At 46.4% G+C, this 26,686-nt stretch overlaps 1 protein-coding gene across 1 annotated transcript in view; it reads left to right on the forward strand.

The window, feature by feature from the left end:
- The window catches only part of LOC142564330 (phosphate-regulating neutral endopeptidase PHEX-like), a 136,687-nt gene that overhangs the window by 47,555 nt on the left and 62,446 nt on the right, over window positions 1-26,686 (forward strand). Inside the window, exons 7-10 of the mRNA XM_075675299.1 lie at window positions 11,421-11,684; window positions 15,928-16,008; window positions 20,649-20,779; window positions 26,004-26,241. Of these exons, the coding sequence (XP_075531414.1) occupies window positions 11,421-11,684; window positions 15,928-16,008; window positions 20,649-20,779; window positions 26,004-26,241 (714 nt within the window). The remainder of the gene's footprint in view (window positions 1-11,420; window positions 11,685-15,927; window positions 16,009-20,648; window positions 20,780-26,003; window positions 26,242-26,686) is intronic.

Here is a 26,686-nt window from a genome sequence, read left to right on the forward strand (position 1 = left end):
TCGGTGGAAGCGGCGATCGGATAGCGCATCAGCGTCGGAGTGCTTTCGCCCGGAACGGTAAACCACACGGATGTCATATTCTTGGAATCGCAATGCCCAGCGGGCAAGGTGGCCCGATGGATCTTTGAGCGTCGACAGCCAACATAGTGCGTGGTGGTCGGTCACTACGTCAAACGATCGGCCGTATAAATATGGGCGAAACTTGCCAAGCGCCCACACAATGGCCAAACACTCCTTTTCTGTAACGCTGTAATTGGTCTCCGGCTTGGTTAACGTGCGACTCGCGTACGTGACGATGTATTCTGTGTGGCCAGGTTGACGCTGTGCCAACACAGTGCCAAGGCCTACACCGCTTGCATCGGTATAGATTTCGGTTGGCGCTTGAAGGTAAAAATGGCGAAGAATTGGTGGCATCATGAGAAGACGGCGCAAGGTTGCGAAGGCGTCGTCACACGCTGGAGACCATTATGAGAGATCTCTAGTGCCACCAAGGAGTTGCGTGAGAGGCGATATAATTGACGCAAAGTTGCTAACGAATCGCCGGAAGTAAGAGCAGAGGCCGATAAAACTGCATAGCTCTTTCATAGTGGTAGGTTTTGGGAACGCAGTCACCGCACTTAGCTTCTCGAGATCCGGGCGAATCCCCTATTTTGACACGACATGGCCTATAATTGTTAGCTGACGAAGAGCAAATCGACACTTCTTCAGGTTAAGTAGCAACCCGGCGTTGGTCAAGCAAGTGAATACGTGCTGGAGGCGGAGCAGGTGCGTTGGGAAATCAGGGGCGAACACCACAGTGTCGTCAAGATAGCAAAGACAGATTTTCCATTTGAGGCCACGCAGAACATTATGCATTATTCTTCCGAACGTAGCAGGAGCGTTGCAAAGTCCTTAAGGCATGACGGTGAATTCATACAAGCCTTATGGTGTAACAAAGGCAGTTTTCGGGTGATCGGCCTCTGCCATCGGAACCTGCCAGTAGCATGACCGCAAATCCAGCGCAGAAAAGAACTCAGCTCCCTGCAAACAGTCCACAGCATCATCGATTCGTGGTAATGGGTAGACGTCCTTCAGCGTGATCTTGCTCATCCGTCGAAAATCAGCACAGAAGTGGATGGAACCGTCTTTTTTGTGACGAGGACCACGGGAGAGTCCCATGGGCTTTGGGAAGGTTGAATGACGCCTCGACAGAGCATGTCATCGACCTGGTCTGCAATGACACGACGTTCCGTAGCGGACACGCGGTATGGTCTTTGTCGCAGCGGTGAGCGAGAGCCAGTGTCGATGTAATGCTCGACCGTTGATGCACGGCCAAGAAATGTTTGCGCGACGTCGAAAGAACGGCGGAAGTGCTGAAGAATTGCAAGAAGCTCAGATCCGCGCAAATGCGTCAGATCTTCGGCAATGAATGGGCTGAACACACCAGTCCAAGTTGAGTCGGGTACGGAGAGGGCACTCAGTTCGTGGACGGCAGTAGAAGGCACTTCGTCGAGGACGGAGACAATTCGCGTTGAATCGACCGACTCGATGTAACCAAGGCATTCGCGGCGGAGCAGTGAAAGCGGCGGTGAAAGATGATTGTAAATGGGCATTGTGCTGACACCGGCGGCAAGGTCAAGAGCTGCAAAAGGCAAAGGAAGCGCTTTTCGGGTAATAAAGTGATGAGAGGGCATGAAGAAGACTGTCCCGTTGGGTATGATACTACAGAAGACTGGCACGAATGCTGAAGAGCACGGGGGAATACAAGTGTCTTCTTTCACGACAATTTTAGCGGCAGGATGAGCATCGACGGAGGCCAGGTCACCAAGGTGGAAAAGTTCAATCTCAGCCCGAGCGCAATTGATGATGGCATTGTGGCGTGAGAGAAAATCCCATCCTAGAATAGCGGCGAGAGAGCACAATGAAAGAACTATGAATTCAATCGTGTACAAAACGTCCTGTATGGTCACACGGGCAGTACAAGTACAAGCAGCGGTAGGGCGAATAGGTTGAGCACTCGTCGTTTGAAGGGACAATCCAGACAGAGACGTCGTCTCTTTACGACGCGAAGGAAAAAACCTGGCATCCATAACTGAAATAGCGGCGCCGGTATCGACGAGGGCAACTGTAGCGACATCTTCGATAAACACATCAATGACATTGGCAGGTAAAGGAGGAGGACTTCGGCATGTCGACACTTGCGCAGTTTTTGACTCAGGAACTCCGTCGTCTAGTTTCCCTCTTTGTTAGAGACGGGTCGTCGAAGCATAAGGGAAAGCGGTCGGCGAAGTGGGAACGGTGATCGGAGGCGTTCGAACCGAGGACGGCGATCAGCCTGGGAGCGAGCAGGTGATGGGTCGAAGGGTCCGTAAGGCACATTTGAATCAGGTGGCACACAGAGCGCTCGGCGATTGTCATCGAACGCCTGCAATCGGCGGCGGCAGAACCTTGCCACATGACCGGGATACCTACATGCGAAGCATATGGAGCGATTCTCCGGCGTACCCCACGGGTTAGCGAAGGCAGAGGTGGTCGATGGGACAGAAGGGGGAGGGCGGTGCACAGGCTGCTGGAAGCCACGTACGGGCACAATGCGAGGGGCCCTCGCAGCAACCGTAGCATACGTGACTGGCGTAGTCACGACATCCTGCCGGTGAACAGCCGACAGCGCTTCCGTGAACTCTTTATGGATCACGTTACGGAGATGAGACGGCAAAGTGCTGGCAGACTCCTGAGTGACGGACGCCATAGATAGCTGTCGTGCGACTTCTTCGCACACGAAATCTTTGGGTTATCAGGGAGGCTTGTTCTGGGCCGGTGGTCAGGCTGCAGAGTGACGCCGCATTTAGTGTGGGATGTGGCCTTATCAGAGCTCGCTGCTTGCGTAATTCATCATAGCTCTGGCACAAGCTGGGAAGAAGAAGCGCCGGGCGGAGCAGGCGTGGAAGCATCGGCTCCGTTTCTTTTTCCATGCTCCGCTCGTCAGTTTTGAGAGTGCAACAAAAAGAAGCATACCACTGGATCCGCGAAGCGACGGCGAATCTACTGACACCAAGATTCGAGGTGGGGCTTCTTTTTCACAATCTTACGGAACGGTTTCTGTTCCTTAGTGAGGAGTAGGGCCATCGTTGGGCCTAGTAAGCCCACCTGACCGCAGCCATGGCGGATACAAACATGGAAGATGAAGTTTTACTGGACATGAAGGAAACAATGGTCAGAACGACTACGGCTGGCAAGTAGTGGCTGGCCGAAGATCACAAGCTAGCTCAAAGGCTGTGGATCAGGACAGCACATTGCCACGTAATCAGCGAGAGCATGCAGTCAAGGGAACCAACGCCGGTGGAATGGTCAAGAATCGGATTCTCAAAGCTTTGAGGATGCCTCAACTGCCCGAGGAGCACAGAAACATCATTATACGACCTCGAGGAGGGCTCAATTTGAACAAGGTGAGCACCACCACGATTGGTTGCGCAGTCATCGAGGCGTCCGGCCTAACGGAAGAGGAGGCCCATGTAGATGTTGTCTGCCTGAACTTCAATCAAAATATCATCGTAGTCAGCACACCTAAGCCCGAACATGCTGCGAAGTACGTTAGAATCAAGTCTTTCAACATTATGGAAGCGGAATACGAGGCAAATGCATACGAAGCGGCACCACATGCCACATGCAAAGGCGTCATCCGAAGAGTGGACCTCAGAGACTCGCAAGCTATAATAACAAGAAACATTGTGCATGACTTGAACCCGCTTGCGATGGCTGCCAAGCGTATCAAGACGTCGGGATCGGTCATCGTACTTTTTGATGGACTCAAAGTGCCCAATTTTGTCAGGTACGGATCCACACTAGTGAGATGCTACCTCTACAGGAAGCAATTCAATGTCTGCTTCACCTGCGGAAGGGTCTGGCACCGCTCTGATGTGTGTCCAACACCAGACTTTGTTCAGTGCAGGGGATGTGGAACTCGCAACCCAGGAGATGAACATGTGTGTGTACCGAAGTGTAAGTTTTGTGAAGGCGATCACCCTACCGGCGACAAGTTTTGCAAGCAAAGATTTCAAATCCCTTACGTCGTACGACTTCGTCGAAGAGTGCGCAACAGGACTCGGTCATCAACAAGAGTGCAGTCAGAAGCGCAACAGCTGGCGCCCAACCATCGCCCCGAGGACAGGGAGCACTCAGGCTCCAGGAGTCGCACCAGATCAAGGCATCGCTCACTATCCAGGGAGAGAAGGCGCTCCAAGTCGAAGGAAGCGCAGGTGCGCTTCATGCAAAGAGACTCAATACCTGGCGAGAAGACGACGCCAGGAACCACCTGGGCTGACAAAGTGAAAGGTATGGCGAGGGTTGTTGGGGGTGCCTCGGCGGCTGTGGGTGATGACAATGATGCCAGAATAGAGCAGTTAATTAAAGAAGTAGCTTCTTTAAGAAAAGCTAATGAAGAATTTACCAGGCAGGTAGTAGAGCTTCGTAAAGAAGACCAGTCGAGCCCTGCTAGAATAGAGATAGATAAACCTGTAAGCAACAGCAGCGATCCAGAAGAATCCAACTCTCCTGCCTCTAAAAAGAGGGCGGTGAGTTCCGAGGATGAGTCAGTCTTCTCAACCCTCAGTGAAATAAAAGATGCAATTAAAGCGATAAGAGAGACAGTGGAAACGACCAACTTTAAAGTGGATAAATTGTGGAAATGGAGACTAACGGCGGAGAAAAGACTTAGGAAAATTGAGACGCGAGGGGATGACGACGATGAGTATCTGCCATCGGAGGCGGATAGTATAAAGTCCATTCCTCGATTGTCGGGGTCCATCACAAAGAGGGAAGTAGTGGGTAATAGAAAGGCAGCCTCACCTAATAACAATGGACAGTAATCATGGATTCAACGTGTGGCAGTGGAATTGTCGCGGGTTCTAACAAAAAAAGCAGCACTGCGACAGGTGATCAGGTCATCTGAGGCCAGGCCAAAAGCAATTATGCTGCAGGAAACCTTAGCGGACGAAATTATGCTTACTGGGTACAAAGTTATATGTAGAGACAAAAAAACGGGGAGGGGGTTGGCGACCCTCATTGACAAACAGTCGCCATACATTGAGCATGATATTCATCTTAGACATTCCAGGTTTGAATTTATTCTAGTTGAGATAATACTTAAAAGGAACAGATGTAAGACGCAAAGCACCTTCTGTTTGAATATTTACAGCAGTCCTAACGGCATGAGACAGAGGTTTAGAGCACTCTTCAACAAGGTGCTTTCGGTTGCCAAAAACTCCCCGCTCATTATTTGAGGGGACTTTAATGCTCCCTATCACACATGGGGATACACTTGGAACACAAAGAAGGGAGAGGAGCTATGGAGTCTTGCCATGGATTTGGGGTTATGCTTGATTACTGATCCGGCGTATCCCACCCGTTGTGGCACGTCCACAAGCAGGGACTCTACCCCAGATCTTACTTTCGTAAACAACTCAAGAGGAGCCAATTCGGAACATTCAAACATGGATCTCGGGAGCGATCATTATATCATACACATAACCATACGCATACCGAGACAGGAAACTAGAATCTTCAAATTCGCTGATTGGGATCAGTTCAGAAAAATCAGGACCAACAGAAGGAAAGTGGGGCCTCTAGATGCCGAGCAGGATCCTCTTCAGACGTGGGTCACCCAGCTCAGAGAGGACGTCAAAGAGGCCACTAAAGAAATCAGGACAGAGGAAAATATTGAGGCTATGCACAGCAAGCTGGCGCATCTGATTGAGGCCAAACAGTCTATATTACATAGATGGAAAACGCAGAGACTTAACAGAAGGCTAAGAAAAAAAATTGCGCAATTAAACAGAGAAATTGATGATCACTCGATGACTCTCGTGAAGCAACAGTGGGATGAGATCTGTAATTCGGCTGATGGTAGACTCAAGCATGGAGGTAGCTGGAACCTCCTCAAGCACTTGCTCAACGAGAATGAAACAAGGACAAGCAAGAGAACTGCTATATCCAAGTTGGTTCATCAGGAAAGCTAAGATAAAACACAGACGGATATCATGAATAGTCTCGCAGCCAAATATCTCCCACTTAAACAACCAAACCAAGAAGACGAGAGCCCCGAGTATACGGGAGGCATATGTGAAGAACTTGACCGGGACTTCACTGAGAGTGAAGTGAGGGCGGCTCTTCACAGTCTTAATAGTAGATCGGCGGCTGGACCTGACGGAATAACTAACAAGATATTAAGAAATCTGGATGATGAATCAATTTCTTATCTAACTGAACATTTCAATGAGTGTTGGAGAAAAGGGGTATACTCAGAGGAATGGAGGGTGGCCAATAATATCCTTATACCAAAGCCAGGAAAACAACTCACTCTGGACAACCTCCGTCCTATTTCCTTAACGTCCTGTCTAGGCAAAGCTATGGAACATGTCATCCTAAATCGACTCACTAAATATGTTGAGCAGAACGACATCCTCCCATACAACTTGATCGGCTTTCGTCCCGGGCTGTCAACTCAGGATGCTATGCTGCTGATCAAACACCAACTTATACAGGCCAGCCCAGCGCATACGAAAGCTCTTTTGGGATTGGATGTGGAAAAAGCTTTTGATCGTATAAAGCATAAGGCAATACTTGGCGTCCTCTCGGAGATGGGGCTAGGTAAGAGACTTTTTAACATGATTAAGGACTTTCTTAGCAATCGAACTGCACAAGTCATGCTGGGTGAGCTTAAATCAGAAGCTAAGAATTTGGGAAATAGGGGCACTCCACAAGGGGCTGTGCTCTCACCCATGCTATTTAATTTAGCAATGTCCAAGGTTGCAAGAAATCTGGAGAAAATTGAGGGTATACATTATGTAGTATATGCCGACGACATAACCATATGGAGTGCCAAGGGTAATGTAGGAAAGACAGGGACCAGATTACAGGAAAGTTTATATGTTGTAGAGAACACACTGAAAGTCATGGGGTTGAAATGCTCGGCAGCCAAATCAGAACTCTTGGTCATTAAACATCGCAGAAAAGGTCGCAAACCAAGAGGTTACATTCCGGAAGATGAGCCAAAAGTGTGCTTATACACTCATGAAGGATCCGCAGTCAGGCTAGTTGAAACAATCAAGGTTCTTGGGTATCACATAGACGGAAACAATGCTAACTATAGAACAATACAACATATATCGAATAAAACAGATGAAGTCATTAGGTTACTAAGGAGAATTACCAATAGACACAGAGGCTTAGGAGAGGACAGCGCTTTGAGGCTAATACACGCCTTTGCTCTCTGTCACTTCACTTATGTGGCTGGATTATTCAAATGGAAGCAGGCAGAACTTAACAAACTTAATGTGATGCTCAGGACGCTCGTTAATGTAGCCCTAGGGATACCCAGTAACGCTGCGACTGACAAACTCATGAGTCTAGAGGTGCACAACACAATGGAAGAAATCGCGGAGGCCCCACAGCTAGCGCAACGCGAAAGATTGACAAAATCACGAGCTAGCAGGAACATATTACAGGCAATAGGTGCAGAACTGAATACATCAAGGAGCCCCAATAGAGGCTGAAGTAGAATTAAGGACTGACGTTAGGAACAAGATCAGAACCAACCCTCTCCCCAGAAACATGCATCCAGAATATAATGTCGAAAGGAGAAAGGCAAGAGCTAAAGCACTCTTGCAGGAAATAGAACAGCAGAACCAATTGGCAGCTATAGTTGATGCAGCCTGGGTGAAAGATAAAGAAGCATATACGGCAATTGTCTCAAATTATCAAGGGAAGGTGTAAGATGCTATCACTATTTTTACCAAGGACCCCATGGTGGCGGAACAAGTGGCAATTGCTCTAGCCATCAGGAGTAATAAGTGGGCCTGCATTTACAGTGATTCGAAATCCGCTATAAAGTGTTTTGATAAAGGCTACGTAGCTGGTGTTGCAGCTAAACTTTTTGAAAACATTGGGATTATGAGAACTGAAATTCGGTGGTTTCCTGCGCATATGGGAAAAGTGCACGAAATTCGGATAAACCTCAATGAGGTTGCTCATGACTTGGCACGAGGACTTGCTAACCGTGACAGTCACAACCAAGCCGTTCACCATCAAGTCAGGGAATCTAGAGATCATTTAATAACATACCATGACATTACCAAACACTACTATTTAGGACGCAGGCAATTCCCATTGCCACATTGAAAACTGAACAGGGCTCAGGCAGTCTCACTGCGCTTATTGCAAACAGGTACATATCCCACACCGTACACCATTAATAAAATATATCCAGAGAGGGAGATTAAGATGGACTGCAATCATTTAATGGCATTATTGGAATCAGACACATGCTGGAGGGGTGCCCCGCGATTCTCCCCAACCTCGTTGAAGAATGGACACAGTGGGAGAAAAGGATTCAAAGCCCATTCCCGTACGTGGCTGGCATGCTACAATGGACACAGGCTGATAAGAACAAGCTAAACGCTTTAATCAGACGACTTATAAAGACTGCACTAGCACTTCCCATCAGCACGGCCAATGATAACTTATTGCGCCTAGGGCTGTATAACACACTAGAGGAGATAGCTGAGGCTCAACAGGTGGCCCACCAGGAGAGACTAATGGGGACACGACCTGGGAGGGCGCTACTTGAAGAAATTGGCGTAGAAATTAACAACCACACCAACGAACGAGGATTATTAACACAATTACAAGAGAAACTACAAGAAACAATAAAGACGACTCCGTTCCCTAGGAACATGCACCCGACACATAACCTCGAGAGACGGAAGACAAGGGCGAAGGCACTCCTTCAAGACACAGATCAACATAAGCAGCAGGCGGTGTTCGTTGACGCTGCCTGGGTTAAAAATAAGGATGCGTATACCTCCGTTGCTGTAGACACTCAAGGTAACATACAGGATGCCATCAGTGTCTATACCAAGGACCCAACAGTAGCAGAACAAGTGCAATCGCCTTAGCCATCTGGGCTAATCGGTGGACACATATTTACAGAAACTCTAGAACAGCCATACGCAACTTTACCAACAGATATGTAACACGGATAGCAACAAAATTACTAGAGAAGGTCAACAGTGAGAGGATTGAAATCCGCTGGTTTCCTGCACATCTGGGGGTGTTGGACGGAGCTCGGAGAAACCTCAATGAGGTGGCAAATGAAGCAGCATGACGACTTTCTAGCCGTGCTCTTCAAGGCCGAGCAACTTACATTTCACCCGGAGAACACAGGGATCGATTATTAACATATAATGAAATCACGAAGCATTATTATTTAAGCAGAAGGGAATACCCATTGCCACACGGTAAGCTTTGCAGAGCCCAAGCGGTCACATTACGTTTGCTACAGACAAGAACATCCCCAAGTCCAGATTTTATTATCAGGATCTAACCGGAGAGGGAAACTCAAATCAACTGTAATAAGTGCAATGGCATCATTACTCTTCACCGCATGCTTTGGCAGTGCCCCGCGGCCTTCACAGACTGTGACAAGGAAGACGAATGGGGGCGGCAAATGCTACACAGCGAATCACTCTCTGACCAATTACGGGCAGTCCAGAAGGCCCGCGATGTGCTGAAGGGCTCGGCCTGACAGTCCCAACGTGGGAGCGGCCCGCGTCTACCTAGGGTTGACTTTGAGGACCCAATAAAGTTCTTCTTACCTTACCTTACCCATTGTTTCAGGACCAACTAAGGGCCGTTTGGAGGGCCCATGATGTCGCTGAAAGGCTTGGCCTGACAGTGCCAACGTGGGAGCGGCACGCCTTGACTTAAGAAGTCCAGCCTCCGGACCTCATTAAAAATAAATGTTTTCACACACACACACAAGCTGATGGCGTCGCCAACAGTGTGCGGGTGCTTGACCAGAAGCATCTGCAACGCGTCATCATCGATTCCCTTCACGACGCGCTTGATCTTTTCCGCTTCCGTCATGGCAGTGTTCACTCGCCTGCACAAATCTAGAACGTCTTCTATATAGCTGGTGAATGTCCCACCCGTGTCCTGTGCACGTGTACGCAAACGCTGCTGGGCAAGGAGTTTCCTGACGGCGGGTCGGTCAAATACCTCTGTAATCGACGTCTTGAAAGCCGACCACGTTCGGATATCCCTCTCATGATTTCTGAACCAGAGCCTGGCCACACCCGCTAGGTAGAATGATACGTAAGCCAGTTTGTCACAGTCATTCCATTTGTTGTCAACGCTAACCCGTTCGTAGGACGACAGCCACTCTTCATCGTCGTTATGGTCGATTCCGCTGAAGATAGGAGGCATCCGCTGGTGAACGGTGCCTGTGCAAGGGATGGGTGGCGATGGAAGAGTCTGCTGGTCGGTGTCCATTATGACGGAGGGTAGCGTCCGAGAACGGAGTTCCGGGATGGTAGAATCGAACGGTACCCCGCACCTCCACTACTTATAAAGGAGATTTATTGGGGTTCGTAGCGACCGCTGGTTCTAGGATGCGCCAAGCAGTTCTCGAGCTCGAGCCTCTGCTGCATGCTTGATGCTGCCGATGCTGCTGACTCTGTGCGCACGTTCGTTATCTTCCTTACAATATATATAATTTCACGCTCCCAAGCGTTGATGCATGAGTTAAAACAGTATATTGAGAGTTAATTTTTAGACTATATATAGAGAACCTGATTATCTTTAACGATAATTGACCCTTAGATGAAAAAAAACAAGTTATTCATTATTTAGGTATACAGAATTTTTAAAACTCGTCTGTGCCAGATAGAAAATTCTAGTTCTTGAGCTTCATTCCTCAAAAGGCGAACAAGAATTCCTCGAGAGTTCAAAATACATATTCGACTAAATTGCAATGGGTTACAAAAAGCTTTTTTATTTATTTGATGGCACTTACTGCGCTTTACGAACTGAAGTTAGTGAATACGAAAGATGTATCCACTAGGAAAAAAATTTCAGGATTACACCAGCTTTAATATATCGATTCCAAATGTGCAGCGAAATATATGGGCCTAACCGTTATTATTGTTGAATGTATAAAACGGCGTTTTTTAAAGAACGGTTAGAAGAAGAGTGATTTTTCTCCCCAACTTTCATGACGCATATCTTAAAACCGGTGCCATTTTTAGTTAGAACATGTCACACGTGGACATGCTTTATGCATTCATCAGCTACAGTGCGTAGGTTCCAATATGTTCCTGAACGTATTAAATCTTGATTGGTCATTTTCTGTTAAGTATGCGTTTATGCATCTTGATTTAGCCTGCATGTAATGCCCGCCTCTCCGAGTTTTCAGTTCACAGACAATAAATATGCTATTTGCCACAACAATTTTTTAAATTTTGTACAGCCTAACACCTGGGCGCATAAAGATACTCAATATCGCTTTCAGTCGCTGTATTTGTATTTTCAAATGCCATGACTTTCACTTGCTTCGTTGCTGTATCTATTGTACTGATTTACTTACACCACTCACATTTTGTCATTAGGTGACCATACCTTGGGCCCGATTCGCGCCATACCCACAGATGTTTGTCAACCGCGAAACAGATCCAGCAAAGCTGACACTGTACAGAAGTTTTATGAGGTCCGTGTTAAGACTTATGATTTCCCGCGGAGAAAGTTCTGGTCTGGACCCAACAGATGAAGAAAAGTGCGATAAAGACTCAAATCAAAGCACTGACAACGACCCAAATGATAACATCCGTAAAGCAGTTGGTGATATCATCGAAGTTGAATTGGCTCTAGCTGAAGTAAGTATCTTATAGGTCGACGCAGTTCAAGGTTTGTGTCGGCCCACGTCCATTTTGCCTAAACAAACTGATGTTTTTCATGCATAATAATATTTAGCGGAAAAGTGCCACTTGCATAATTTGTTTGTCGTATACGGCGTCTTTTTTCAGACCATACAGATTGTTTATAAAAATACAATAAGCGCAGCGAATACGACGTTTTAGCACACGAGCTCTTTGACGACGCCGATTTACTTTGCCACTAATAAAGTGGTCTTCAGAAAAATAATTGCAAGGAATTCAATAATTCACTTTGTTCGTACTACCTCGCCATTCTTGAAATGAAAAATTTCCGCGCAGTCACATTTTAATATGCCCAACTTTCTGAAAGTAATGAAAATTGGTCTTCACAGTCGAGATATTCATAATCTTATATTAAAGCTCAAACGAGCTACTATCGAAACTGAGCTCGTCCCACTGCTACGTCAGACAGAAACGCCCCGCAGGTAAGTTTGTGACGAAGGATAAAGAATTGTATTTTGTGGCAGATCCTTACACGACACCTAGCTGCACATACCTCCTAGACAAAGCGTGCCGTATCAATAACTGCAGCGTCTACCCTCTACGTTGAGTTTGAAACTTCACCGTGCTTTTCGTGAAGGGGCGTTTCTCTCTGATGTGACAGTGGGGCCGCCTTTTCAGCACTACCCGCAAGGTAAATATAACTCGTATCGAGAGAGAGAGAGAGAGAGAGAGAGAGAGAGCAATGACAGGAAAGGCAGGGAGGTAAACCAGAAGAGCACCCGGTTAGCCACCCTACACGGCGGGTGGGGGAAATGGGAATAGAAAGAGGCAAAGAGAGAGAGAGAGAGTAAGCACTGAGTGCGTGTGGGAGGGACACTATACACAGGGACGCCATAAACGCTCTCTTAAACCGGTGCACTTCAAATATTGCACTAGTGCACGAATCGCTTTTCGTGCCAGTGACGGGTGTGGCCAGGGTTCTAGTATCTTTTACTCGGTGAACGGTGTCGAGTCCAGTCGGTGTAAAGTTGCCCGCAGGCACCAGGTGTTGACCATCGTAGCGAGGGCAGGTACACAATAAGTGCTCGATGGTTTCCTCACACCCACAGGAGTCGCACATCGGGCTCTCGGACATTCCCAAACGATAGGAGTAGGCGTTAGTGAACGCCACTCCCAGCCACAAGCGGCACAGCAAGGTTGTTTCGCTGCGGGAAAGGCTACATGGCAATTGAAGCTGTCGCGTTGCGTTTAGTCCAGACCTGGTAGCGAAGCTTCATTAAAAACCCATACGCTCAAAACAACTAAAGTGAGCGATTACCTGGCGGTCGTAACTCACTACTGTTGACTGAACAGGTTGGGAAACGATGAAGCTATCTGCGTCACCAAATTCAGACAAACGTAGACAAGCAAAACAGCCAACGTGTTAGGGGGAGGGGGGGGCGTGTTCCAACAGGTGGACATTACGAGCACGCCTTTCTGCATACTTCGAGAGCTACATTGCCTTGGTTCCACCCCTGCACGATAGGCGCTGAGAAAAGGTATTTATTGAAATCGTAAAATAAACGAGGTGTCTTTTCTTTACGTGTTATGCATATATGGAATTGATCGGGAGTATTAATTTCGTTGAATGAATCTAACTGCGCCTCGCTTTATTTAAAAGCGCTTTTTTCTTACTAAATGTTTGTTCCTCCAAACATAGTCGTGCTTCAATCGCTGCTACCATAACCAACCTTGCTGATGTCGGTGACAATTTGTTCTCAACCGCTTTTCGGCCAAATCTTCGCGACCTATTGGGATCGAGCTTGCTGCCGGTAGGCTCAGTTTCGAAGTTGCAATGCCTACATTTACTGTTCCAAATCGAATAAGACTTTATTATATGATATTCCATTTTTGAAGATAAAAAAGGCGGGTCTCACGCACTCTGGGAATCAATATAAGCGAAGATTTCTGTGCTGTTCGCTGTCGTTGACGGTAATGAGCTGTGGTATTTACAGCGAAGGTAACCGACCTAAATACACAGTACAGGCTGCGGTGATCACCGGCTATGTTTACGAGGCCAAATGTCCCCGAACGTCTCTAGCATCGGCGGGAACGCTACTCTTGGACTAGTCGCAAAATGTCCCACAGACGCACAACGTCGTAAAGGACAACGTTTCTCTAATCATAACCTTAGACCTCACCTCGCATCGTAACGCCCGGATGGATGGATGGATGGATGGATGGATGGATGGATGGATGGATGGATGAATACAACTTTATTGTACGTCCGGCAAGCTTTAACGCGACCCGAGCTCAGGTTTCGCACGGGGGAATGCCAAGGCCCTGCCTCAACGCCGCCTCACGGGCACCGCCCACACCTGTTACTAGACAATTAAATCAGTCTTGCGAAAATATTTAAAATTTTTACGGCGAGAAATTCTCGGCATCGTATTTATCAGACGTATTTTCGTATTTTTCATATTATATATATATATATATGTATATATATATATATATATATATATATATGCGTGTGTGTGTGTGTGTGTGTGTGTGTGTTTGCGCGCGTGCGCGCGAGCGCGCCTGCCTGCCTTCTTTATGACTTATTGAACATTCCAGTGCAATCCCTAGTTCGGCTACAATACAGACAAAAGATTCAGGTAAAAGAACCAATAATATTTTGATGCATGAAGGTGCGTCCTGCGTCGAGCCGATTTGTTAGTGAGTAGCGGTCATCGGGAAATATAGGTACGCGTGGCAATATTTCTGTTATTTGTTCTTGCAATTGTCCGTCCGTCTGTCCGTGTGCCTGTCCGTCTGTCTGCCTGTCCGTCTGTCTGCCTGTCCGTCTGTCTGCCTGTCCGTCTGTCTGCCTGTCCGTCTGTCTGCCTGTCCGTCTGTCTGCCTCTCCGTCCATCTGCCTGTCCGTCCGTCCGCCTGTCCGTCCGTCCGCCTGTCCGTCCGTCTGCCTGTCCGTCCGTCTGCCTGTCCGTCCGTCTGCCTGTCCGTCTGTCGGCCTGTCCGTCTGTCGGCCTGTCCGTCTGTCGGCCTGTCCGTCTGTCTGCCTGTCCGTCTGTCTGCCTGCCCGTCTGTCTGCCTGCCCGTCTGTCTGCCTGCCCGTCTGTCTGCCCGTCTGTCTGCCCGTCTGTCCGTCTGCCCGTCTGCCCGTCTGCCCGTCCGTCCGTCCGTCCGTCCGTCCGTCCGTCCGTCCGTCCGTCCGTCCGTCCGTCCGTCCGTCCGTCTGTCTGTCTGTCTGTCTGTCTGTATGTCTGTCTGTCTTTCTGTCTGTCTGTCTGTCAGTCTGTCAGTATGTCAGTATGTCATTCTGTCAGTCTGTCCGTCTGTCCGTCTGTCTACGAGAAATAAGCTATAACTGAACAATTTATATTTCAGCATAACCAATACCAAGTCTAAATAACGGCGTCTTCAGAAATACGGTGCATGTCGCTACACTGCTTGAAAGCTAATCGCATCAACGACGACATTCTCCGTGATATGGGTTTAGCCAATATTTTTTATTTAACTATTTTGACACTTCCGAAACTGTCGTGTACTTTCAATAAACAGCTGGCATCAGGTAATCATCTGATTCAGAACTAGCCACACATTGTTCACGATGCCAAATAGCGCTAGCCTTGAGACTACGGGCAAAGTGACATACTTCTATTGTGCTCCGCAAGGTATCTTTAGACTTGGAACATGCGTACAGGTCTTCTCAGTTAGCACTCTTTCGAGAGAGGAGCACTGCTAGGTTGTGTTTTGTCCATGTCTTGTTGTCTGTAGATCATGAAAGGAATGCTTCGTTGTTAGGAGACGCTCGCCCTTGGAGATACAAATTTTGGTACGCTATTGGAAGTGAGTATGCTTGAAGTGACACATAAGTAAAATATCAGTATTATCAGTATTGACACCTACTTAAAGAACAAATAAAATAGTAAATATAGACACCCGGTGCAGATTAGCAGTGCACATAGCGCACACTCCCCAGCTACTTCTTGCCCATGCGCTTTCTCCTTACCATTCCCCCAACGCAGGGTAGCAAACGAGAATCTTCTTCGTTTGATCTACGTTCCTTTTCCACCCCGCTTACGTATCTTTCTCTAAACTAAATAATATACAGCGAAGCCTGTTACATAAATTGTGCATCTCAAAAAATCTCTTAATGGGACATTCTACTAGTATGGTAGTTTCACTGACATCATCATATTATGCCACAGCATGAAGCCGGCCTCTACATCTGTATTCATATGCTCATTTCTAGATGGCAGTGAGGGCTCAGAAAGCTGCCGCACACACTGTTCGTGCCACTATCAAAGAATGGCAAAATGAGCTGGGTGATGAGGTAAGCAGCACTGCAAATTTATATTGCTATGTTTTGTTTCATTCTAGAAAAAACGAACTGCTATAAGAAGTGTCCTTCACAACACTTTAACACTACCATGTAAAGCTGTTTTTTTTTTAAATGGTTACCAAAAGTAAGAATTTCACACGAAGCGTGAAATTCTTACTTTTGGTAACCATTTAAACGAGATTGCGTGGTAACCATTTAAACGAGATTGATTGGTAACCATTTAAACGAGATTGCGTGGTAACTCCACGCAATGTCGTTTTAACAACACGGTGAGGCGTCACGGTGCAACGCAGTACGCAAGACAGCTGATGGTGCGCAGGAGGAACACCTGCATGGAATTGGCAGGTCGCCAAAAAATCAGGCCCAGTGAGGAACGCCGGCCGCTACGCCGCAATATTGTAACAAATCTATAGTGTACAATTTGAGGCCAACGGAAGACCGTCAGTGTTTCTCAGCGACCAATTAATAATACACGCAATCAGCTTGGTATACACTGCTCGTTCCGCTCAGACGAGTGTAGGCATTGATAATTACACGTGCACAACTGCTCAGCAGGCGAAAAATGTGTGTGCACACAACGTTTATTCTTATAGTAGAAACCTGAGCGCTGCCTTCAGTTCGTCAGACCCAATTTAGAGTAGTGTAACGGCATGTCGACTTGGCAGCTTTTGCGGCCAGACGCACAGCGCGTATCTAGAGAGCTTCTAACACTCCAAGTGCGCCCGCGCATGCACGTCGAAGCGCTGACTCAGTGCGAATGTGGCTTGGGTGTCTGCAAAATTTACGTCGCCATAAGAAACATCCCTTTCATTATGAACATTTAGAAATAAGATGCCCAAAGCTACGCCACGCTACCTGCCAGGCGGATCATGAAACGAAAATTGCGCATAAGGAAATGTGCGTTTTGTCTAACATACTGCCGCTTTACAACGCTATCTGTAAAACTTCCTGTTATATCCCTGCAAGTAAACTATCCGGGTAAGAAAAGCAATATCTCTGCCTTAAGGTCTTCCATTCGATTGCGAAACGTTATGTAATTCTCGCTCCCACTGATCGTGGTTCTTGCACGCAGCCCACTTGCAAGTTCTACAGTAGCTCCATATACCTTTGTTTGCTGTGTCTTCGGCGCGAGGTACAGTATTGCAGTATAAAGGGTTTGCACATGACCTAGAAAAAAAACTAACATATACCATCGTAGCGAAGGCCGATGTTCACAATATCTAAGCCTCAGAGAGATCTGTGCTGCTTAGCAAGTGCGCGTGAATGTTATTAATAATTTTGGTATTTTATCATTGAAGCGCATTTATGTGGCGAAATCAACGTAAGCAGCCTTACAAATCATGCATCTTGCGTGGTACAAGATCGTTGTTGGTATGTCTCGATAAAGGGCAACAACGATATATTACGTGGAAGAAATTAAGCCTCTCGCAAATTAGTGAAATTAAAGAACGGTCGCTCTCTTTCACATTGTATTTTTAATAAAGCCCAGAATTATATAGGCAGTGTTTAAAAGACATTGCTGAGGTGCAACACCGAAGAGAGTGTGGAGGTCTTCCACTTCATGTGGGACAGAATTTACAGAGCACGCAGGCAAGATTATCAGGCAGCTACACTTAACCGTTCGTGTCGCAATTTCAGAACGATACACGAACACCGCAAATACCGTCCAGCCACAGTGCAAAAAAAAAGAACGTGAAATACCTGTCTTCCTATTTCGCCCTCTCTTAGTTGCCCGACCCTCTCCACTTCCTTCCAATACGGTTACCTCATTCAACCAGGGGAGGTCGCATCCGTTTTTTTTTTCACGTTTTTAACTAAAACGTAAGATAGAGACAAGAAGCTTCACTTTAAAAATCACGTTGTGAAGGTGCCCATCAGAAGGAACGAATCATTCTTAAGTCTTTTCTATTTTGCTTCCCTTTCTGCACTAGTTCAGTGAGCGCTGGACTTTTGTCCTCAATTTCACTGTGCGGCAAGCACCGGCTGCACCGCGCTACTTGATTCGACTTCGTTCGAGGCAAATCCCGCCTGAGTTCACGGTCGTCCTGCGCCCGCGACTTTGGAAGTGCAGGCATCGTGCGAGCTCTCGGTAGCGGACGAGATGGCGCAGCGCTACTTGGATACTGGCGTGCGGACGTGACTCTGTTCCGTTTTGATTACAGTTCCCGTATCTTGTATAAGAAAGCAGAGTACAAATTCGGTGCCTGAGTGGTTGCGAGGACGGCTTAGTGAGGTAACATGGCGCGCTAAATTGCTGCCGATCGCAAGTGTTCCACTTCGGAATCTTTCTATTATTAAAAAAATATTATCTATGCCCACAATCCTTTCCTCACCACATAGTGCTATTATGGCAGCGGTAATTACGATGACGAAAAAAGAAGTACACTCCCTTTTGACTACGAAGCACAGCAAGGAGTGCGGAGAGACATCCCTAGGAAAATAAAGAAAAATTTCTGAATACCCCCCATCCCCAGAAACATGCACCGGGACTTTCACGAAGATCGAAGAGCTCTCGCAAGAGCGAGAGCTCTCCACAAAAAATTCCGTAGTGCCAGAGACGTGGTCCATCTGGACGCGGCGGAGTACGCAAATGGACAGAGTATGTCGATAGTTGGTACGAGTCTACAGGGTGACTGCAGAGTTAGAGGCATGGTAAAAACAGGAAAGGCGGAGGTGGCGGAGAAGGCTGCCTTAGCACTAGCAATAACCTCTACAGAAGCTAACATCGTAGTAACCGACTCCAAGACAGCCGTCAAGAACTATACAAAAGGAAGAATCTTCGCCGGAAGCGCAGAGAATTTTAAACAACTTTCGTTAAGATCGAGACGTTCAAATTATATGGGCACCCGCACACTCCTCTATTCCCTAGAAAAATATAGCACACAACCTGGCTTGAGAACTGACGGACTGAGCAGGTGACACGCAACAAATACTGGGAACGGTGAGAGACCGGATCACCAGTTTTAACGAGATCACCAAACAACTTAAATTGGGGAGGACCCATTTCCCCCCGCACACTCCTCGCTAAATAAACGGCAAACGACAGCACGGAACCTCTTACAAACAGATACATATCCGAACCCGGTGGCCTACCACCGCTACTACCCGGACGTTTACACGGATAGATTTAGATACTGTGAAGAAAGGGCCGACCTAAAACATATGGTTTGGGCTTGTCCTCGGACGCCCACACACAGAATAAAATAAACAAGACCAGAGAGCAGTGCGAGACCGCGTTGCTCAGCTGCGCACCGGAAGACCTACTCAGGGCAATCCAGCAGGCCCAAGATGCCGCCAGGGCCCAAGGGTTCGAGGCCGTCATTAGGTAGAGAGGCCTAGGTCTCAAATCTGCTGAGCACAAATAAAGTTTATTCCTCCTCCTCCTTTTTGCTGCGCGCACATTTCTGGAGAAGATTAACGACAGTGCAGTAGTCAGTTGATGGGAGGTGCCGCATAATTGCAGAAGCATGTCAACACAGTAGCCAAATTATGAGCATAGCGTACCTGAAAGCAAAATATTTCTCGAGCCGCAAGGAGCATTACCAACTCAAAAAGCTCTCATAAGATGACGTGGCGAAATAAGCTCACGCTGCAACATGCCCCGCCGCATGTTGTGTCTCCTCACAAGAGAAAATACTGGAACACAATGTGCCAAATGCGCGAAATGCGCCTGAGGTTGTGCGTCTCTATCCATTTTCGAAATAAACGAGCAGCGCTACTGCAGGTTAAACTTGCACGTCATGAACTGGCCCTGCACTGTGCAGAACTTGTACACTTCTGCAATGTAACTAGCACAGAAAGGAAAGCCACCATTTAGAGACCTTCCATGGCACATAGTTCAGTTTAGATGCCAGTCGTATCTGAAGCGATGGTGCAGCTAGCAAGCGCTTCATCACAGATTATTGTCTCATTGTCACTACATTCAAGCATTGGCTGCTGCATTAGGAAGGCACGCGACTCCCGATCCGACACTTTAAAAGTATACTAGCCGTCCTGTTACTTCTAAAATAACACAAAGCTTGTGTGCGTTTACAAATTTGGTAGCATTGTTACCCCACAACCACAGGCAATGCATTGATGAAACGTTGCTGAGAAGGTGGCTTACCTGAACAAACCGCTGTTATTTTCTTGGTTCAATTTGGCTCTGAGTGAAAAAAATATTCGTCACGTTCCGGTAAAGTTCAGGCTCGCTCAAAAATTACATTTTTGTTTGGCCTTCGTTTTTCGTTTGAACAGTTCAGGTTACGTATTGTGCGTGAAAGTGAAGCAGGAGCACTGCTTCCTCAGGAGGGACATGCTTTCTATCTGCCTACGCATTGTTCCTGCTGCAAACCGGCATTTTTCTCTTGTGCTGCGTCACTGCGTATTTGAAAGGACATCGCGCGATAAGCGCTAGTGCAGCGCTAAACGTTGCTAACGCTTTCAATGCTTTCCCCTTAGCGCAAATATGTTATCTTTTTTTTACGAATAAGACCAATATTTCCTAAGCCAACTGAGCTAACTGTGTTTTACCTACTGCAATGTTACATCTATCGCTATTCCGAAAGTAATGCGGCATGAATTATGCATAACATACAATTTACCTTTTTACTCCGCTGTATGAATGGCGGTGTTCATGCGTTTCTTTACAGCTTCCTGTTTTCAAGGCACTTCAAGCTGATTTTCTGAGAGCTAATATCACTCTGGAGGAGACAGACAACATTATTGTTCAGGTTCCTGAATACTTCAAGTTGTTGGCTTCTTACCTGAAGAAATTAAGAGCGTAAGTTTATACTACCTAAGCATTGTTTACCAACAACTCGTCTAATACACGCTGCGCACTGCACATGACAATTTATTTGACGGAATCGTTCCTGCAAGAATTTTCATTTCACATGATCACTGTGTGTTCGCTTTGAGAAAAAAATCACGGTTTCACCCGTGTCGCGAGGCACTGACACTCACGTGGTATTGACACTCACGTGATATTCGTGTGGTATTTTTCTAATAGACATTTGCCTGTCCGAGCGAGCCACCTCCATTCCAGGAGTACAAAAAGTCGCCAGAGACACCTAAGATTGTTTACATGTGGGAATGCCAAAGCATTTTACTCGCTTTGGTGATATGTTCTATTTTTGGCGCGTTTCTTCGCCACGGAAGCTCTAGCATGCGTTCTAACCGCGCCTCGGTAAGGACAAGTCAAAATGTGCCAAGCGTCTTAACGAAGCTGTACAGACCTTTTCAAATGAGTCCATCATGGTGGGCTTAGTTAAGTGCGTCTATGCCTAGACAACGCCTCAGTAATCTTTTTTTAGGTGCAAATGAGACATTTAACATCTACAATTAAGGGTCAGTACAGTGCTACCGGAACTTTCCGTCATTTCGACATGTGTCCAGACACTGGTGCAGGGATATCTAAAGAGGTGGTTTCGCTTTCCGTTTGTGGTCTGTGCGTTTTCCGTTCCTTTTATTTTGCAATATTTGAATAAGGTATGTCGTTGGAAATACCACAAAGACCTCACTAAAGTACTGTTGTTTGTGCCATTGTTCGTAAATTACACAGTGCAGGGCAATGAAAATATGTTTTGAGCCGCTTTAAAGGAACGCTCATAGCGCCAGGTCTAGAAACCTTTTTTATGGTTGCACACAGAAACCTTACCAGTTAAAATACGCTTCGAAAGTAGGGGCTTATTGCTCTGGGGGGGGGTATACAATATATTTCATACGTAAAAAGCCTGTGACAATTACACACATATTTTTAGATTATTAAAGTGTGGTGTTTTACTGGGAAATTTGACAGAGAAACCTCTGGAGCTCCAGACTGAGGCCATAGCTAATTATTGTGGGGTTGTTCATGCATACTTTTTTCACTACAAATCAGGCAGGTGAAGCACGCGGGATTAAACCGGAACAATTGAGCATTGTTTACAATGCACTGCGGACATATTGCTTTCCTTTTTCTTTGCACATAGCACTCCGGAGACATCGTCAGCGGTTGCGTGGTTGGCAGCGCTTTATCGTACAGTTTACAAATGCGAAAATATCCCCAAATTTCCTGTCATCAGGTGTAATTGTTATTAGTTTAAAGAACATGTGCCGACAAATAAAAGGCAAATATGGTGTGTATATTCAGCGCACAATCAGAAAGATCTTTTGGGGGCCGGCAATTTTTGAAGCACCGAGCAAATGAGGGCTCTACAGATGAAGTTGTTCGATAAGTAGATTACTTGGATTGAAATGTACGCTACGCAGTATACCTTCTTAGAACGCTTGAGCGTAGTTACCCATTGTATGAACATATGTATGTAGCGAAATACTATCTTGGGTCATTGCTTTGGGTGCCCACTACTGCGGAGTGGAATTGAACATGGCGCGCACCGTGCCAGACGACGCAATTTTCCCCACCCTGCATGCAGCTGTGGCAAGGACAATGTGAATCGTCCTACACAAGGCGTTCTTTCTCATATTTGCCCGAGTGTGGTGCACATGCACGAGTTTCGAGATAGATATATGAGGAATTTCGCTTCTCGAAATCTGCCTTTCCTAGGGCGCTACAGTACCATGCAGGAAATTGCGCTCTGCTCTATTTGTGCCTAGCCAAGCTGCACTACGCGACAGCGGACACTCCGAAATAAGCTCAATCGGCGTTCGCCTTTGGTGGCATCATGCCAAAGGAGTGCGCTCGTGACCGGAAGATCCTCAGTTCTGAATGTCTGTTCTATGGCCCTTTTTTAAATATATTTCTGCACTACAACGTAATTTCCCCCAGACGTCTGCAGCATATGCTCTTTTTTCCTATGCTTCACCACAATCCCTGTCACGGAAGGTTCCTGCCAAAGGGAGCGAAGCGACCCGACGCGAAGCGCGAACGGAGTGGGCAAGGCGGCTTATGTAGATGTCATTTTAATGACCGGATACCAATAAGTGATGACGCGTTGTTACTGCGATAATATTTTGTGGTAAAATATATATTTACAGGTTATACTAAATTTATTGTTCATGGCTGGGAGGTGCATATGAAGAGCGGGCTCATGTCGTACGTACTGCTCCACTTGCCAGCGACGCTGACACTCACAGAGCGTACAACGCGCACTGCGCACCGACAAACCTTAAGTTACGTGGGCCCAAGTGACCCGGCTTAACCATTGATGAAATAATTATGCAGATCCCACGTACTGTGGGAATCGATGTAAGCTAAGCTTTCTGTGCGCTTTGCTTTCATGACAGTAATTAGCGGTTATGTTGAGGGCAAATCTTTAATTCCTTCAGCGTTCAATACAATACGAGAGCGGTTAGTTAATATTAGACGTTACGTTGCGCACACCACTACACTTTGCCTGCCTCGTACGCAGAACACAACGCGAAACGTGTTTACTTGAGACTTTGTTCAGCGCCATTGTTCAAAACCTCCTAGAAGGTTACATTTTCATTGGCTCACTCGCCGCATTGCACCGTGGCAATATTTTAAAACTTTAATTTAATCGCCGTCGGTTTGCGAGAAACGCTGTAATGGCGGACTCCAGATTAACTTTGACTCTCTGGTGTTCCTTAACGTGCATCTAAATCTAGGTAACGAGCGCTTTTGTATTTCGCCCCCACCAGGATGGAACCTTCGAGCAATGCCATAGCAGCAGAGCTGCCGCGGCTGACATAGAAGTGTTGATTTTGCGTGCGGACGCATGTGCAGAGTCACCTAGACGCTACGCTGCTTCACTGCGGCTTTGCGTGCGCACGCCGTGCGTCAGTTGTCCGCTTGACAAATTTGCTAGGCACGTAGTTTACAGCAATAGGAGGAACTTACCGTGGCGTAACTTGAACTTAAATTTATCCAGTCTGTCCTGCAGCCGGTTATCATGTCTAGTGCCCTCCCCCGACTTTAGCACATGTACGCGAGCTGCGACTGCAGAGTGGCAAGGCTGTTATTCATTCGTTTTTTGACTGCGTTGGGTCTACCCGTTCTCTGTATCTTCCAGCTCATCTCTACCATTCTAACTACCTACCCGCCACACTGTTGCATGTTAGTACAAACGTAAGCGCTCCAATTTCTACAATGCTTTTGCGAGGGGTCACGGATTATTCTAGCTGTCAAGAGGCTATTGTGGCGACTCCCAGGTAGTTCCATAGGACATTGTGGCGGCGTGATAGAAAAGTTCACACGAGTTTCTCTCATTGCCTTTCCTCTCTGCCACTCTCCAGACATGTATATGCACGCTCTGAACCACCTCCCAAAGCCGCTGGTTAAACTCCTTGCCTTTCATTTATCTTTGTCTCTCTCGCTTTCTCTCTCGATGCAGCGTGCAGCGCAGCAGCCTCGGCAGAAGCGGGAAAATCTAAGGAAGAGGCAAACAAATGCTTCGAATTACAAAAAAACTCGGAGGATTACAATACTCCCTAATGTTAAATTTGAGGGCAGCTGTACACATGTTTTCATTTGGCGATGTATTGAGGCATGGAGTTTGAGACCGCAATCAGCGCACTGACTGGCAGTGGGCCGGTGCCATCAGCGCTTTTGCAGAGAGAACGGCTGTAAGAGGATGCTGACATGATGAGCGGCATTGGAGCCACCTGTGGAAGATGACCACGAAGACTCCAGCAGTGACACGAGGCCGTTCTCGCTGTTACCCAGGAACGGGCGCCTAAGAGCTGCGCATTAAAATCTGGCCATTGCCCATTACGGACTATGTATCAGCCGCTATGATACATGTAACTGAAAGGGAAGTTTAAACGGCGGTTAAACGTACCAAAGCGCGTCCTCTTCTGTAGTACCGGCAAATACCTACTTAAAAGCCATTTTCAGCAGCAGAAAGTGCCTTCCCGTGTTTTTCAAGAATGGTACCTTATTTCAGTCTAGAGCTCGCTGCATAATGGCAACTACGTACACGAGCAAATATTCGCAATAGAATGAGGCACGTGCCCTGTGCAACAAATATCCGGGGACAATTCAATAGATCCTAATGAAATACGAATGTATTCACCGAGCGAGACCTGTAGGCAGCGTACACCTTCCGTAAGCGATGTGATTTAAAGTGTATGGAAGCATTAAACGGATTCTTTACGTGCATAGGTAACGCGACAAGGATGGTGTATATATTTAAGGAAGAGAAAATAATCAAGGTGATGTAGACACAATTCTAGACAAAAAAGCATGAATAGCATCACTATTTACCTCAAGAAGACTGTGACAATTTTTACACAGCACGCTTCAAAGGGCATGCTTATTAATCATCATCAACAGCAACTACTCGGTGAAGCGTATGTAGAGCTTCGGATACAGAATCGTTTGAAACTGATAAGGCTAGTCTGAGTGAGTTTAGGTGTGCTCAAGTGGGCGGAAATTTGAGCCTGACTCAGTAGAAGTGACCACGGTTTGTCCTAGGTTTTATGCTGTTTTAATCCAGACAATGTGTGATATTTAGTACGTATGTGCTTGAGAATTACATATGATTCCTCATTAAAGAAGGAGATATTATAGGGCAGAAAAACATGTTACATTATTTTTCTTTTCTATTTAAAAATTAGCTGCCTTCTCTAAAATTGTAATTAAGCTGGCAAGCCAGATTCCTTGCTGCCCATGGTAGCCTACCATTGAACTGCCGCAAGACCCATGTAGTAATTTACGAATCAGAAATCTTAGCTCTATATAGTAAGCCGATATGGCATATTCAAAAAATTGCTTGTATACCTGCATAGTGGTGGCAAAGATGGGCTGCTCAGAACAATAAAAAAATTATTAGAATTTTTTTTTTGTCTTGGTGGCGGTGCTTATGCCGTTGAGTCTCTAGTGAACCATAACCGCTAAATTCTAAATAAAAGCCTAAATGACGCCCACCGTTAATGATCACGGTTAGCAAAATCTCTTGTCGCTTCACTTCATTCTTCCTTTATTACGTAGTGTTTTACGACCGTTTTAGGAAAAGATAACATCAAATATGAGTAGTAGTATTCGTCAAAGAAAACGCGGCAAAAATTGGTAGACATTATAGTTCAGCTTACTGACTTACTTTCAGGCGAAAATTATATAATTACGTTGGTTGGTATTTTGTCCGTGAAATAGCTGACGGACTAAATTGTGATATTCGCAAGAAACTGAACGAGTTTCTCGAGAAAACACCAAAACCTGGAATACCGGTGCAGCTTGATGCAGATACCTGCGTAAAAAAGCTAATTGGTTATGACGGCCTTATGGACAAAGGCATTACTTTTATGTACCTCACGAAGTATTTTACAGAGACCTCTATAGCACAGGTAAGCAAACAATCGTTTTGCTATCTTACCACTGTATATCTAAACATGATTTATATGAGCGGCAGCAAAATCATGTCATGCCCTCTTTCAAACCACAGTATTTTGAATAAACGTAAGCTGTGTTACAGGGTGTTGTTATTAAATAGAAGATTTTTTTATATTTACCCCAGTGTCATATAGACACTTCGTCTAACTTAAGCTTGTGGTGGATGCTTAGCTTAAAGAAACAATGACACCAATTTTCGCTTACTAATTATTTATTGCAAGAGCATTCAAGTTCACGAAATTGTATTTGCTTGACGGTTTCGTTCGTCCGTCCATTACGTTAAGCTGACGAAGCCGCTTGTCGTCTTTAACCACGCAAGCAACTTTCTGTTTCATAAAGACACCTCATTATCCGTATCGCCACCATCGCCAGAAGGCAAAGGAAACACGTAAAAACCAT

This window comes from Dermacentor variabilis, chromosome 11, assembly GCF_050947875.1.
Source record: "Dermacentor variabilis isolate Ectoservices chromosome 11, ASM5094787v1, whole genome shotgun sequence".
Taxonomy (NCBI): Eukaryota; Metazoa; Arthropoda; class Arachnida; order Ixodida; family Ixodidae; genus Dermacentor; species Dermacentor variabilis.